This window comes from Mus musculus, chromosome 15 (genome assembly GCF_000001635.26).
Source record: "Mus musculus strain C57BL/6J chromosome 15, GRCm38.p6 C57BL/6J".
Taxonomy (NCBI): Eukaryota; Metazoa; Chordata; class Mammalia; order Rodentia; family Muridae; genus Mus; species Mus musculus.
Genome location: NC_000081.6, coordinates 100,521,662 through 100,538,633, shown reverse-complemented (window position 1 = coordinate 100,538,633; position 16,972 = coordinate 100,521,662). Strand labels below are relative to the sequence as shown.

At 43.9% G+C, this 16,972-nt stretch overlaps 1 protein-coding gene across 11 annotated transcripts in view; it reads left to right on the top strand.

Annotated features, from left to right (window-relative positions):
* The window catches only part of Tfcp2 (transcription factor CP2), a 54,234-nt gene that overhangs the window by 13,381 nt on the left and 23,881 nt on the right, over positions 1-16,972 (top strand). For 7 of the 11 annotated variants that reach the window (XM_017316538.2, XM_017316537.1, XM_017316539.1 and 4 more), the window contains exons 3-6: positions 10,088-10,239; positions 10,681-10,757; positions 12,962-13,067; positions 16,139-16,245. In XM_017316538.2, coding sequence (XP_017172027.1) covers positions 10,088-10,239; positions 10,681-10,757; positions 12,962-13,067; positions 16,139-16,245 — 442 coding nt within the window. The remainder of the gene's footprint in view (positions 1-10,087; positions 10,240-10,680; positions 10,758-12,961; positions 13,068-16,138; positions 16,246-16,972) is intronic. The other 4 variants (XM_030248455.1, XM_030248457.1, XM_017316541.1 and 1 more) reach the window with 3 other exon arrangements.

Here is a 16,972-nt window from a genome sequence, read left to right as displayed (position 1 = left end):
TTGTGCCAAGGATCTGTAGAATTTATCTTCCCAAAGAAAATAGCTCTAAGATTTATTGATTCTTTGGACTGTTTTCTTTGTTTCTGCTTTGTTTTTGTTTTTTTTTTTTTTTTTTTTTTTTTTTTTGCTTTTGGTTTTTCGAGACAAGGTTTCTCTGTGTAGCCCTGGCTGTCCTAGAACTCACTTTGTAGACCAGGCTGGCCTTGAACTGAGAAATCTGCCTGCCTCTGCCTCCCGAGTGCTGGGACTAAAGACGTGCGCCACCACGCCCGGCACTTGTTTTGTTTTTTATTTGATTATTTCTTGCCATCAGCTGGGCTTGTATTTGTTCTTATTCTTCTAGCTTTTTGAATTGCATCATTAAGCCATTTATCTGTGTTCTTTTTGATTTTTTTTTTTTCTTATGGGTGTGGGGTGGGAATTGAGACAGGGTTTCTCTATGTAGCCTTGGCTGGACTGGAACTCCCTCTGTATACCAGGCTGCCTTGAACTTAGAGATCCACTTGGTGCTGGGATTAAAGAAACGCACTACCGCCACCTAGCTGTAAATTATTTCTTAAACCACTATGTTTTAGGAGTATTTTGTTATTAAGATAGCAGGTAAGCTTCTACAAAGTACTTTGCTCCCAACAAAACCTAATAGTGATGGTGAATGAATACAATGGAAGATACTAAGGTATACGCACGCACGCACGCACCCAGAGAGAGAGAGAGAGAGAGAGAGAGAGAGAAAACACGGTATATTTTTAAAAGTTTAAGATATTAAAACACATAACCATCTCATAATATAATATAACAATTCAGCTTATGTTACTTATTAAATATTGATGTGTTTGATTTTGTAAAACAAGGTTTCCCAGACTGGCAGTAGTGGCGCACGTCTTTAATCCCATACTTGGGAGGCAGAGGCAGGTGGATTTCTGAGTTCGAGGCCAGCCTGGTCTACAGAATGAGTTCCAAGACAGCCAGGGCTACACAGAGCAACTCTGTCTTGAAAACAAACAGACAAACAAACAAACAAACAAAAGAAAAAAGACATCGTTTCCCTATGTAATTCAGGCTGCCCTTAATCTGTGACCTATCCCGAGTCTCCCCTGAATACTAGATTAATACCCAAGCCTCAATGTCTCGCCTATATTATCTTTTGTTTCATTTTGGTGTTAAGTTTTTTTGAGACAAGGTCTTAGGTTGCCTTAGCTAGCTTCCAACTTAGCTTCCAAAGGCTGGCTTTGAGCTGGCCTTGCTGCATCTGCTGAGTGGGGCTATAGTGTGAGCCACGCCTAGCTGTCTTTTAAAAGAACAAGTTAATGCTATAACCATGTTGCCAATAAAATATATTTTTCCTTCTCTAAAGAAATAGTTTTAGGGCTGGTGAGATGGCTCAGCAGGTAAGAGCACCGACTGCTCTTCTGAAGGTCCTGAGTTCAAATCCTAGCAACCACATGGCGGCTCACAACCATCTGTAACAAGATCTGATGCCCTCTTCTGGTGCGTCTAAAGACAGCTACAGTGTACTTACATATAATAAATAAATCTTTAAAAAGAAAAGAAATAGTTTTAAAGTGTTTGAACATTGTGGCAGGTATCTTTATTTTTTTACTCATTTATTTTGCCTATTGATGGTTTTTCGTCTATAAAAATTATCTTTCTTGACAGAAAACATAGAAGAAAAACAGGAATGGAGAGGTCTTATCTGCTTCATATTAATTAGTAGTAATTATATCAAAGAGTGAGTCTGTACCATAGGTCTCCGAACATTGTGGGTTTCAGCTTCAGCTTGTTCTGAGATGTGTGTGTGTGTGTATGTGTGTGTGAGTATGTGTGGTCTGTCAGTGTGCATGTGGTATGTGTGCATGCATGTGATAGTATGTGTGGTGTGTACATACATGCATGTTTGAGTGTGGTGTGTATATGGTAGGTGTGGTATCTGGTGTGTATGTGCAAATGTGTGTGTGTGGTGTCTATATTGGGTATATGTGGTATCTGGTATGTATGTGCATGCATGTATGAGTGTGGTATGTGTGTGCATGTGTGGGTATGAGTGTGTATGTATATAAATATATATTCTGCATACTTTTTCAGTACCGTTGCTTTAAGAAAAGCTTCCTTTTTTATACTTGTAGCTGGTGAGTACTCTATGTGATTTTTAACCACCCTCCGTTTTCTCTGTCTCAGTAATGTGTACCTGTGGAATTCCCTTCTTGAGAAATTGGCAGCTGAGCGAGGCAGGTGGAAGTTCATGCAACTTATTGTCCGTGTTAGTTCTGACTTCCTCGAGGGCTGGCTGTTGTTAGCCTTGTTCCAGATGTCGTCACACCTGTCCCTCTTGGTTCTCTAGGCTCTTTCTAGGAGAGAGCATCTTCAAAGCTGGTAGGCCTGAAGGGAAAAGGTTAAAGCATAGTTAAGAATTAGAGACCAATCATTGCCTCAGATGAAGAGGGCAGTGTGTACATCTGCAGAGCATGCAGAAGCTTCCATGTTGTGTGGTATACCGTCTCTCCTGTGCTGCTGTGTATGTCCACAGAGCATGCGTGCAGCAGCCTCTGGTCAGTAGTCTCCGTAGTGTGCTGCCCATTGTCCCTCTCGCGCTTCTCTCACACTCTGGACTCATAGCCATGTTTTTCACGATAGGGTTTCTTGTATCCCAGTGTGGCCATGAGCTTACTGTGTTGCTGAGGATCATCCATTTGTCTATTTGTGTGGCGTGTTTCATCTACTGAGCCATATCACTGGGTCTGATCCTCCTGCCTTTACCTCCCAAGTGTAGGATTAAAGGACCGATCTGCTAGACCTGGTTTATGCTGGGATGCATGCAGATCATGTGCTGCGTCTTATGTATGCTAGGCAAGCACTGTACCAATTAGTCTACATCTCCAGTTTATCCTTTTACCAAACGCGCTTTCTGTACCTTTATGTTTGGTTAGAGACACGCCAGATTGGCTGGCATGGCGGTGAATGAACACCTTTAATCCTATCACTCAGAAAGCAAAGCAGGTGGATCTTTGCGAGTTCAAAGTCAGCCTGGTCTATAGAGTGAGTTCTGGACATCCAGGGCTGTGTAGAGAGACTCTGTCTTAAAAACAAACAAACAAACAAACAAATCTCAACACCCCCCAAAAAACCATCCACCTAAAAAATTGATGTGACAAATTCAGAACAATGCACATTGCATTGGTTCTGCAGAATTGAAGCAGAAATATCAAGTCTCGTCAGTAATGCACACTAAGCACAGAGAAGTCAGCCCTTGAGATTCCTTCATTGAAATGAACTCAATGAATGAAGTGGTTTGATGCAATAGAATGCCTCCTGACACATTGGAGAAACTACCGAGCCTTCAGCATGGGTTTCCTAACTTGTCAGCTTCCCCTTGAGAAAGAGCGGGCTCTCTCATTGCATCAGCACAGGTTAATTATACATGACGATGGGTTTCCTATGACATGCTCCTCCTGATAACTTTTATCCCGCATTACTCTGCCCCCACCGATCCTTTCTCTTTCCAACTCATCCTTCTACTTTCCTGTCATGTGTATGAGTGTGTGACAAGGACTGGGTGCCCTAGTTAGGGTTACTGTTGCGGTGTGATGGAACACCATGACCAAAGCAACTTGAGGAAGAAAGGGTTTATTCAGCCTATGCTAATCAGGGCAGGAACCTGGAGGCAGCGGCTGATGCAGAGGCCATGGAGGGATGGATGCTGCTTACTGACTTGCTCCCCATGGCTTGCTCAGCCTGCTTTTATAGAGAATCCAAGACCACCAGCCCAGGGATGGCACCACATACAGTAGGCCAGACTCTCTCCCGCTAACTAAGAAAATGGATGACTCTACCTTGTGTCAAATTGACCTAGCCAGTACACTGGTTTTAGACTTCCAAATTGGTTCTTTTTGAATGCATTTTCTTTAAGAATAAGTAGGGGCCTTGCATGTATTTACTGAGGATCTTTAAGTCTCAATCTCTAGAACTGAATATTTTTTTTGCTCCAACAGTAAAGAAATACAGAATAGTTAATAATTTTAGATTGTGAAATCTCTGAGGGACTGGTAGGATGTCTCAGTAGTTAAGGCACTTGCTGCTAAATCTGATGACCCAAGTTCCATTCCTGGAAAACCACATGATATATGGAGAGACCAGACTCCAGAAAGCTGTCCTCTAACCCTCATATGTACAGTCTGTGTGTCAATGTAACTTAAAGAAAGAAACCTCCTATGAATGTAGCATATCCAGGGTATGTGCTGCTTTGAGTAATTTTAGAATCTCAACCTTAAATGACAGATCTGTGCTTAGTCATGGAGGGTTAAGTGGAGTGCCACACACTGCTGTGACTGGGCTCTGTATCTTAGCCTCCCTAGACACTGAGATTTGAGGAGGAGAGTACCAGCCTACGTTAGTGAGGGTTGAGCTGTTGCTATGTCAAAATCCAATTTATCTTGATTCCTGGTAATTGTCACTAATTTTTCAAAGAAGCCAGTAGAGTTGTTGTTTGAGGATGATGTCACAGTGAAGTCTCTCAATGCCCAACATTGTTTCTGAATTTGTCTTGTTTTCTACAGTGTTTGTTGTAGCTGGACTTAACTTTTTTTTTTTTAATAGAACTAGTGTCTGGTTTGAAATTGTCTCCAGGAACAAGAGTGTTTTTCCCTGACTGCCACGCCCTAGGAAGGGTAGATTTTCTTGTTTCTCAGAATGCCCACACTGGCTTTGAACTCAAGATTCCCTGGTGCTGGGATTACAGGTGTGTGCCATCACACTGGGCTTTCTCCACTCTTTTTCTTTCTTTCTTTTTTTAAACGTATGTATGAGTGTTTGTCTGCATGTATGTATGTACCATGTGTGTGCCTGGTGCCTGTAGAGGCCAGAAGAGGGTGTTGGATCCCCTGAACATGAGTTACAGATGGTTGTGAGCCACACCATGAGGTACCAAGCAGTGAGTGCTGTTAACTGCTGAGCGTTCTCTCCAGCCTCGCTCTCTACTCTTAACTGCACCCGTTGGGACCGAATGCACACAGTTACGGACCTGTGGACGGGGAGAGCACTTTCCATGTCTCCACAGCACTTGGAGATGGGGACAAGAGGCTCTCGAGCTTAGGGTCAACTCCAGCTGTGAAGGAGATCTGTCTTCACATGCAGCAGCCTCCAGGTCCTGAGAGTGGAGATTGCTCGTGTAGCATCAAAGCCCACATATGCAAATCTGGCATTTTTCTTTTGTTGTTTTTCGCCCATGGTTCTGTGAATCAAGCCAGACCCTCCCTGGTGCTATGCTCTGCAGAGCCAATATCCCCAGCTGTTTCTTTTCCACCTAAGCTAGGCATGGCTATGTGCCCTGGACTCCAGCTCTGTTAGGGATGGAGACAGGATTGCTGGGGCCTGGTAGCCACCAGCCTAGCTTCTGGTTCAGTGTGAAGTCTTGTCTCAAGGGATATGATTGAGAGTGATAAAGCTGGATCTCTAACCTTCTCGGGATTTTCTGCAGGGGGAATACCCTTCCCAGTGCACACACCTCACACACACACACTCACACACACATACACAGAGGGAATAACCTCCTCTCAGTATGCACACACACATACACACACACATGCACATACACACACATACAACAGAGGGAATACCTCCTCCCAATGCACACACAACTTGAGCTAGGCATAGTGGCACACATTCGTCATCCCAGCACTCTGGATTGAAGGTAGGATGTGAAGATGGGAAGATCTCTAGATAAAGGCCAGCACTGGCTACCTAATAAACAGCCTTAAAAGCTAACACAAATGGGAGTGGTTTGGTGGTTCAGAGCACCCACTATTATTTCAAAGGGCCCAGGTTAGGTTCTTAGCATTGCTCTGAGCTGCTTACAAATTCCTGTAACTTCCGTGGCAGGGGAATCCTTTTTTGGTGTGAGAGCTCCAGGCATACATCTGTTGTACATACATACAGGATAAATAAATATCTTTTTAAATGCAAGTAAACAAAAATTTCTCAGTACTGTTTCCTTACTTCAAAGATTTTTTTTGTTTTGTTTTGTGGCTTTGAGGTGGGTTTGTTTTTGTTTTGTTTTTTAGAGTCCGGGTCTCAGTGCATAGCCGTGGCTGGCTTGGAACGCACAGAGATCTGCCTGCCTCTGCAGGTCTTTGCCTCTCCCTCCGTGTTGGCATTCTCAGCTTGTACCCCCCCCCCCCCCCCGCCACACACACACACACCTGGCTGTGATTTCGTCATAGAAAGCTTCAAGTGCAAAACCAAGGAAGCACGTGAGACCATGAGCTCCATGCGCTGCACGTGAGACCATGAGCTCCATGCGCTCAGCATCTTACCTTTAGGGTCCTTGACAAGAAGCTTAGCATTTGTATCTCTACCACTTTCCCTCTGTACTCTCATTTTTAAATAAAGATAAATACTTTGTGTATTGATGTTTTCCTGCGTGCATTTGTGTGTGCCACGAGTTGTGCCTGGCACCTGTAGAAGTCAGTAGAGGGCATTAGATTCCCTGGAACTGGAGTTAGAGAAAGCTGAAAATCACCATGTAGGTGCTGTCAATCAAACCCTGGTCCTCTTCAAGAGCAACAAGTGCTCTTAACTGCTAAGTCATCTCTCCAGCCTTTTAATTGCTTGCTTTTTTCTTCATCCCCCCCCCCTTTGTCTATTTTATACATGTATACAATATAGTTTTGTCACGGTCACCTGGATTTCCCCCCTACTTCTTCCCCTTACATAGTACCCTTTGATGCCGCATCCCCCCCATCCCCAAACCCAGTGAGTTTAGTTAGTTCTTCCTCTGCACATGCACATGAGTGCGGGATCATGCACTGAAGCATGGGCAGCTTAGCTGTGGCCACACCCCCAAATAAAAGGTTTTGCCCTCTTAGAGAGCTGTCACTGCCATTCTCACCTCATTCTCACACACTCACACACACACTCACACACACACACATGGAATATCCTCCTCCCAGTACACACATACTCACACACACACACACACACACACACACACACAGAGGGGAATACCCTTCTCCCAGTGCACATGCACACACACACACACACAGAGGAATGCCCTTCTCCCAGTGCACATGTACACACACACACTCACACACACACACAGAGGAATGCCCTTCTCCCAGTGCACATGCACACACACACACACACACACACACACACAGAGGAATGCCCTTCTCCCAGTGCACATGCACACACACACACACACACACACACACACAGAGGAATACCCTTCTCCCAGTGCACATGCACACACACACACACACACACAGAGGAATGCCCTTCTCCCAGTGCACATGCACACACACACACACACAGAGGGGAATACCCTTCTCCCAGTGCACATGCACACACACACACACAGAGGAATGCCCTTCTCCCAGTGCACATGCACACACACACACACACACACACACACACAGAGGAATGCCCTTCTCCCAGTGCACATGTACACACTTACACACACACAGAGGGAATACTCTCCTCCCTTAGCCATGGGCCTTGTGAGCTCCTGCACCATGCTGGCCCTTTGGTGTGACCTCACGCAGTTCTTACGCTAACCACAGCTGCTGAGTTCCTGAGTGCAGCAGCCATGTCATGTCAAGAAGACAGATGTGTCCTCTCCTTCCATGTTCCCTGAGCCTTGGGATGGGCATTTGTACACTCTTCCCACTTGTAAGTACAGTAGTCACTTACTGTCACTTTTGAGTTTCTGTATTGACTGCTGCCTGCTGTATAGCACTTCTCTGACAAAGGTTGATAACAGCACAAATCTGTGAGTGTAAATATAATATTAGCAAGGATTTTGATTGCATGGCCATTTAGCAAAACAGCAGACATAGGTTCTGTGGGGATGTGTGGTCTCCTCACTCAGGCTTCTGCTCACCAGATTCACAGTACAGGTGTGAGCTCCCTCCTGAGGAGTAGACCTCAGATCTGCTCAGAAAGCAGTTGGGTGTCACCATAACCGTGATGCCACCGTTGTACCAGTAGGTCTAGGACAGAATAATACGACATCTTCTCTCCCTATAGAGCAGCCTACAGAGCACCTTCCAGCCCCAGGAAAGCTAGCCACCAAGGAGGCAGTTTCCTGACCAGTTCCAGATCAATTGTTTATTATTCTGCGGTGAAAATACGTGCCGTCTTCAGCATCAGGGTCTCATCGCCTAGTTATGGCCATAGCCTGTGTTAATTTGGAGGCCTCTGGAGCCTCCCTGACTAAGCATTCTTTGAGGATCCCATGACTGGCACTGAATTTTTTTTTTTAATAACCCATGTCTCCTGGGAGCAACATGTAGAACATCTCTGTTTAAGCTCCCTTAACAGGTTTTTTTGTTTTTTTTTTTTCTATTGCAGACACTTCATGAACTTTATTCCATGGAAGTCTTTTTTTCCCTTTTTTTAAAATTTTTTTTTATTAAGTATTTTCTTCATTTACATCTCCAGTGCTATCCCAAAAGTCCCCCATACCCTTCCCTACCCACTTCCCTACCCACCCACTCCCACCTCTTAGCCCTGGTGTTCCCCTATACTGAGGCATATAAAGTTTGCACGACCAATGGGCCTCTCTTTCCACTGATGGCCGACTAGGCCATCTTCTGATACATATGTAGCTAGAGACATGAGCTCCGGGGTGGTACTGGTTAGTTCATATTGCCGTTCCACCTATAGGGTTGCAGATCCCTTTAGCTCCTTGGGTACTTTCTCTAGCTCCTCCATTTTTTATTTTAATTATCTCATAGGTGAATCTTTTTTCTAAAGTTGTATCTGTTGTGGTAACTAATATTAATTGGGGGTTTCTACCCAGCTTTGGATCATCCAGTTCCCAGATAAAAGACAGAAAACCTTTATAATAAGCCTTTGTAGCACTAGAGCTGGACAGATATCAACTCTCTAAGGTATTTCTTACTTCCCTGTCAATAACCTCGAGATATGACTTGCCATGTTCCGCCTGGGCTGCTCTTACTGTGACTGGCCAGCCTGCATGGCCGTGTTCTCATGATCTCTTTCCCACTGTGTCTTCTTCTCTTCGCTCTTCCTCTCTCCTCAAGTGGGCCTGCCTCAGACCTTAAAGATTTATTTATATAATATATGTGAGTACACTGTAGCTGTCTTCAGACACACCAGAAGAAGTCATCAGATCCCATTATAGATAGTTGTGAGTCACCATGTGGTTGCTGGGAATTGAACTCAGGACCTCTGGAAGAGCAGTCAGTGCTCTTAACTGCTGAGCCATATCTCCAGCCCCACAAAGAAATTAAAACATGAAAAAGCAAAACCACATTATCTTTACAGTAGATGAGCTCACGTGTTTATAAAGTTACTGTAGTTGCTTTCTTAGAGCACATGCATCCTCGAGTGCTGCTTTTTGTGTTGCTTTAACAGAATATCTAGTGCTAGATAATGAATAAAGAAAAGAATATACTGTTCTGGGCTTGGCATCTGCACGGCTTTGGTCAGGGCTATTTGGTGGGTAGCGTCACATGGCAAGAACGTGGATGGAGCTTGATGAAAAAGTACATTTTTGTTCTTTTATTTTTTAAGAGATGGGAAGCTTGATATGTTTTCCTCCTGGCCCTGAACTTATGGGCTCAAGTTGTCTTCCTGCCTCCACCTTCCTAAGACTAGGGTTACAGGCTTATACGACAGTGAGAAAAATGCACTCAAAGGGGAAAGTTAGAGATGTCCCCTGTAACAACCATGCCTTTGGTAACTGTTCGCCTCTGTATTCCTTTCTGAGTGTGAAACACCCTTCATTTTTCAAAAATTCTCCTGTCTGAGTTGCCAGTAAGGACTTAACACAGCTTTTGGGTAGACTCCCCATTGCAGATCCACTGCCCTCAAGTTCTGGATATTATTTTCAGTCTCTGTCTGAGTCCTATAAGAAAGTCTTTGACACCTAAGTGGTTTTTACAGAGACTATTTGTCATTACTTTCTTTGTAAGAGGGATGTCCCAGGTAATCTGTACTGATGGCTTAAATGAAGCTTTACCAGGTGAGAAGTACTTAGGGCTTTTTAAAGACTTTGTAGTTAATTTTTCAATAGTGAGTCTGCTTTTGCACCATTATCAGACACTAGTAGAAGTCATGTGTTTTATTTTAGTGATGTCCTCGCATTGCCCATTTTTAAGCAAGAAGAGTCAAGTTTGCCTCCCGATAATGAGAACGAGATTCTGCCTTTTCAGTATGTGCTCTGTGCTGCCACGTCTCCAGCGGTGAAGCTCCACGACGAGACCCTGACGTACCTCAATCAAGGTCAGATGCGTTCTCACTTGCTAGTGCCATTGGAGGCTGTGGGTCTACGATATGTGACATACATGCCTGTGTGGCCCGTCAGCTAGACCCTTAGGAGGTGTTCTGTCTGTGTTCCCAACTCCTTGGTCTGCTGCCTTTTTCTGGCTCATGTTCCTCGGTTCTCCTAGTTAGTGTCACTCTGCCTGTCTGCGGTTCACCAGTCACAGGGCCCTGGACAAGCTGCTCGACTTCTGTTTCCCTTTCCTTATCTGTAAAATGAATTGACAATAACTTAGAAAGCTGTGTCTATTACATGTGACAGGACATGAAAGTGCCTAGCCCAGTGCCCAGCTCATTTGGTGATAAGAGTGTCAACTTACATATTCGGTAGCTGTACTCTTTCTTCCTGAGTCTAGATAATTGAGTCAGGAAGGGTGTCATTTGTAATTATTTTTCTTCTAGGACAGTCTTATGAAATCCGAATGCTAGACAATAGAAAACTGGGAGAGCTTCCAGAACTCAACGGCAAGCTGGTGAAGGTAAAACAGGTTGTAGATTTTAGGAGGGGAGTGTGCTTGGTTTGGTTTGGTTTTATTTTTTTATTTTTGTTTTTGTATTTTTCTTGACAAGGTCGTTTTATATATCCTAGGCTGGCCTTGAGCTCTGTATCCTGCCTCAGTTTTATAGTGTAATGCTGGGATTTCAAAAATGGACCATCATGCATGGCTGTGATTTCTTTTTTTTCCGTTTCATGTTCTGTTGGATCCTTAGAGGCAGAGATTAATGTTTTGTTTTGTTTTGTTTTTTGCCACCTTTGCCTGGCAAAAAGACAAACTGATGGATCTTTGGGGTCAGTGTAAGCCCCGCTGTCCTCATGAATTTAAATTAATGATGTGGCTGTGCTCGTGTGCACATGCCAAGGGCTGAGTGTGGCAGTCAAAAGACATCTTAAGGGAGTCACCTTTCTCTTCCTATCATGTGGGTCCCATGAATTGAATTCAAGGTTGTCAGTCTTAGAGGTAAGCGTCTTTACTTATAATTGTGTGTGTGTGTGTGTGTGTGTGTGTGTGTGTGTGTGTGTGTGTGTGGGTGTGTGTATGTGTGTGTGTGGGTGTTGCTGAGGATCAAAAACGTAGCCTAGTACATGTTGGGCAGGTGCTTTACCACTGAGCTACATGTAACCCTCACTGTTAAGTTTCTGGTTCTTTGGATACCTGCCCTTGTAATAAAAACCAGAAACTACTATTGATGCCTGTCCTTCTGTCTTATTACATCCTGAGTGTAGAAGAGTCAGCAGTAGGTTTCTGGGGTCTCTGGGGTCACATGTCTGTGTGGTCTGGTCTGAAAGTACAGGTAGTGTGTTAGCCAGCGTTTCTAGCAGGATATTGACTTTGCTAAATTGCATGCACCATCCATCTGGGACTACATATCCAGTGAAGGAGACCTATACATTCTTTGTTTATAAAATGAAAAATAACTAGAACAAAACCAAAAACCTCTGCAGCTACTGTTGATGGATAGAGAATTTTGTTTCTATTTTTTGTCAACAGTAAGGATTTGGAGGACTCAAAGAACACTAAGTGCAGGAGTTTTAACAGCAGGTGTAAAAGGGGGTGAGGAGATGGGCAGCTACCTCACAAAGTGAGAGGAGCTTAAGGATAGTGGCTGGAAGTAGCCTGTGACCCCAGTGTTTATAGGTTGTACATAGAATTGGCGCGTATGCACCTGAAGGATTATTCTGGTGTGCACAGAATGCCTCTCAATGCTGGCATGATGGCTAAACAGGGAAAAGTGCTGTCCCCAAGAGTAGATGACTTTGGGGCCCACTTGGTGTAAGGAGAGAATCTGTGGCACGCATCCACTCCCTCCAATAAAGAAAGAAAGAAGGGGCTGGAGAGATGGCTCAGTGGTTAAGAGCACCGACTGCTCTTCCGAAGGTCCTGAGTTCAAATCCCAGCAATCACATGGTGGCTCACAACCAGCTGTAATGAGATCTGACACCCTCTTCTGGTGCATCTGAAGACAGCTACAGCGTACTTAGATATAATAATAAATACATCTTTAAAAAAAAAGAATTTAGAGCCAGGCGTGGTGGCGCACGCCTTTAATCCCAGCACTTGGGAGGCAGAGGCAGGCCGATTTCTGAGTTTGAGGCCAGGCTGGTCTACAGAGTGAGTTCCAGGACAGCCAGGGCTAACCACCCTGTCTGGAAAAAAAAAAAGGAATTTAAAAGATAAAAAAGAAAAAAAAAAAAAAAGAAGAAGAACATGTAATAAAACTTATAAAACCAAAAAGTAAACCAAACAAATGCCGGGTGATGCTGGTGCACGCCTTTAATCCTAGTATGGGGAGGTAGAGGTAAGCAGATCTGTGAGTTTGAGACAGCCAGGGCTACATAGAGAAACCCTGTCTCAAAGAAAAGTTAAAGGAAATAAAAAAGGCACAGAAAATGTTAGATTGTGTCTAGAAACCAAGCAGCATTAACTCTGCTAGTTTTCTTTGTCTGAACTGGTTTTCTTTTTTTTTTTTTTTTTTTTTTTTTTTGGTTTTTCGAGACAGGGTTTCTCTTTATAGCTCTGGCTGTCCTGGAACTTACTTTGTAGACCAGGCTGGCCTCGAACTCAGAAATCCTCCTGCCTCTGCCTCCCGAGTGCTGGGATTAAAGGCGTGCGCCACCACACCCGGCCCTGAACTGGTTTTCTAACTACTGACATTGTGTGGACTGACATTGTCCTTCCTTTAGAGCATATTCCGCGTAGTGTTCCACGACAGGCGACTGCAGTACACTGAGCACCAGCAGCTGGAGGGCTGGAGGTGGAACCGACCGGGAGACAGGATTCTCGACATAGGTGAGTCCAGAGAAGCTGTTGCTCAGAAAGCACTTGTGCCTGTGAGTCAGAGCTGGGCTCCTTACTTGCTCCATTTGATTGGTGAGCTTCAGAGGCTGAGTTAGCAGGGGCCTTGAAGTGGTTGTCCCTAGGCGTAAGAAAGACATGTGTACGGCAACCTTAGGGTTGAGGTAGGATGTGAACAGTAAGCTCCAAAGCAGTTACAAAAAGGTTTTGTTTGAACTGTGGTAATATAAAACATGTGTTCCTGTGCATAGTATAAAACCTCACTTTTCCATTTTAAATGGACAGTTGAGTAATATTAAGTGTATTTATTTTGTCTGCTCTTAGTAGTGGCTTTTCATTCCACGTTCCTCAGCCTCACTAACCATTCTCCTGCTCTGTCACTATCTAGTCTAGGGACCTCACTCAGTGTTTGTCCTCTGTGACTGGCTTCTGAGATTCGTTCATGTTGTAGCATATGTCAAGGGTACAGCACACTCTGCCTGTTGAGGGCTAGGGCAGCTTTGACTGTTAGGCTCCTTTGAGCAGTGTTCCCGTGACATGGATGTGATAATGTTTGTTTGAGTCTCTGCTTTGGTCTCTTATTTGTCTGAAGCAAGATCTCATTCTGTGGCCTGGGCTGGCTGAACTCACGGTGATCCTCCTGATTCTGTCTCTTGAGTGCAGTCTATTGACATGAACTGTCCCACTTGATGCTTCCAGTCTTATTACTAAGAAGAGGGAGTGCTGGGCCGTGTGCAGTTCTACTGTTAATTTTCTATAGAGAAATGCCTGTAATACTTTTTGCCTTAATGTTCCCTCCTTATTTGACAATATTTGTCCCTTTTTTTTTCTGTGGTGCTGGGTATAGAACCAAGGGTCTTGCAGTCTTGCACATTAGTCAAGCTCTACAGCTAGCTGACTTACGGATGGCCTCAGCCTTCTCTTTTTTAACAATTTATTTATTTATTTATTTTGTGTATATGAGTATATTATGGCTGTCTTCAGACACCAGAAGAGGGTATCGAATCCCATTACAGATGGTTGGGAGCCACCATGTGGTTGCTGGGAATTGAACTCAGGACCTCTGGAAGAGCAGTCACTGTTCTTAACTGCTGAGTCATCTCTCCAGCCTGGCCTCAATTTTTTTTAAGGATTTATTTTATTATTACTACTATTATTTTTTAAACACAGTCCCACTCTGTAGCCCTAACTGGCCTAGAATTTGCTGGGTAGGCCAGGCCGGCCTTGAATTTAGAATAATCTGCCTGACAAGTGCTGGGATTAAAGGTGTGTTCAATCATGCTTAGCTGATTTATTATTCGTTATTTATTATAATATTATTATTTTCATTTAAATTTTTATTTTCTTTTAATGAATTTTTTTACTTATTTTATTTTTCCAAGACAGAGTCTTACTATGTAGCTCTGGCTGTCCTATAATAGCTATGTGGAGCAGCCTGGCCTCAGACTCAGAGATCTGCCTTCCTCTGTCTCCCAGGTGCTGAAATTAAAACACATAGGCCCAACTTACTGGGCTTGTTTTCGGTTTTTTTTTTTTCCCCTTATCTTATTTTATGTGTGTAGGTCTTGTGTCTGCATATATGTTTATGCAAAACATTTCTGGGCCCAGGGGAGCCAGAAGAGGTTTTTGGATCCCTTGGATCTGGAATTGCAGACTGTTGTCAGCTGCCATGTGGGCGTTGGGTTTTGAACTAGGGGTCCTTTCTCCTTCCACCCTGTGGGTTTAGGGATTGACCTCAATAGTCAGGCTTGGCAGTAAGTCCCTTCCTTTCCTGGCCGTGCCATGTGGCCACAGAGGACCCACTACAGCAGCCTGCCTGGTGTTGCGTCCAGTCCTTAGGTTTCCGCCTTGCTGTGCTGGGGCTGTACACTGTGCTTACATTCCCAGGGCGAGGCTTTCTGCCTCTCGGCCTCACTTGAGGTGTTTTCTCCTATTTTGCTCTACTAAATATTGTCTTCCCTAAGTGGTAGGATCTTGGCAAATACAGCATGCAGTCAGTCTCTCTCTCTCTCTCTCTCTCTCTCTCTCTCTCTCTCTCCCTCTCTCTCTCTGTTAGATTCTGATGTGTGTCTCTGGACTTCAGGTGCTTACTGTTCTCGCTTGAGAAGCATAGCTACAAAGCAAGCTTAACTGTTACTAATTTTGCCTGAGAAAACACTGGTTATCGTACAGATAATCTAAAATCTTTATGATACCGACCTGAGGATAACTCCAACACAACCAGCAGGCTGCATGGGGCCTCCTTAGTGCTTTCTCGCTTGAATTACTGATGCCAGACAGGAGTGCAGTTATATCAGTTGCAGCAATAGTGCTGCCCAGGCTTATTTATTCCTACTTTTTGTTGTTATTGTTCGGTTTTGGTTTTCTCTGTGTAGCCCTGGCTGTCCTGGAACTGGCTTTGTAGACCAGGCTGGCCTAAAATTTAGAGAGATCCATTGCTTCTGCCTCCTGAGCGAGCGCTGGGATTAAAGGTGTGTGTCACCACCGCCCCTCCCTCTATCCCCAGTTTTAATGTTAATAATTAAAAACAGAAAGTGGTATTTGAGTTATGTCATATGCAGTATAAATCTAGTTTGAGTGTTCCTCTTCAGTGTAGTGCTTTTTATTGTGCCACAGGTTATATCTCTTCTCTGAACAATTCCTCCTCTGACCATGATGCCATATTTCCTTTACACAGACAGTCCTTATGATGGGCTTTCTGGCAGTAATGCTAAGTAGAACTTAGTATAATTCATAATTTTCTGGTCCTCGTTCTCAAGATATAGAAGTAGAAGAATTTTGAGTTTGAGGGTAGTTTAGGCAATATAGTTGAGCCCTTGTCTCAAAAATTTATGATTTTGATATTATAGCTAGTATGTAGACTTAATCCATCACAAACGGTTGCTTTCTTACATAAAATAACATGGTAGCCACGATCATGGTGGCACATGTTCTATAGTTCCAGCTACTCAAGAAGCTGAGGCAGGAGAATTACTTGAGCCCAGGCATTGCTTCGAGACCCCCATCTTAAAAACAAAAACAAGGAGCCCTGAGAATTGTTGAGTGCTTCCCATTGTATTTCTCAGATATCCCAATGTCTGTGGGTGTAATTGATCCCAGGGCCAATCCTACCCAGCTAAACACAGTGGAGTTCCTGTGGGACCCTTCAAAGAGGACATCTGTGTTTATTCAGGTAAGGCACTGCAGTTGTCACAATAGTCAGAAAGCCTGCCTGTTACTACCATGAAGCCTAGTAGGGCTGCAGGTGCGACTCAACTGTAGAGTGCTTCCTTAGCTTGCAGAAGGCCTGGATTTGAGCCTTTGTACCCCATAAACCTGGAGTAGCGGTACACAGCACAAATCTCAGTACTGGGTAGTAGGGTCACAGTCACATGGTCTGTTCAAGGCAGTCTGAGGCGTGTGAGCTGGGTAGAAGAAAACAGCGAATAAGTCAACAGTAAAAAAGAATAAGTATAATAAACTTTAAATTGTTTGTGCAGGTGGACATGGTAGTGCATGCCTTTAATTCTGCCACCGACAGGTACCTGAATTCTGAGAACAGCCTGGTCTACATATAGAGCTCCAGGATAGCCAGGGCTACATAGAGAGACCCACATCTCAAAACAAAAAGCAAAGTGTGTGTGTGTGTGAATAGTGAGAGAGAGAGTATGAGTGTGTCAGAGTCCTCGTGCACAAGTCTGCACAGTGAACACACGTCTCTGTTTTTCAGGATTCTAGCCTCTCGAGGTCAGGCTTTTCAATATGAGGAGTTTCCACAGTTTATTTACTTAACTATCTAAAGTGTTTGCTGTTTGGCTGCATTATATACCATTCTTTGATCATAGATAATTTGCCTAACAATTATTTAACATGTAAACTGTTCTATTTTTCCATTGTTAGCCAGAAGTTATTTTGAATAT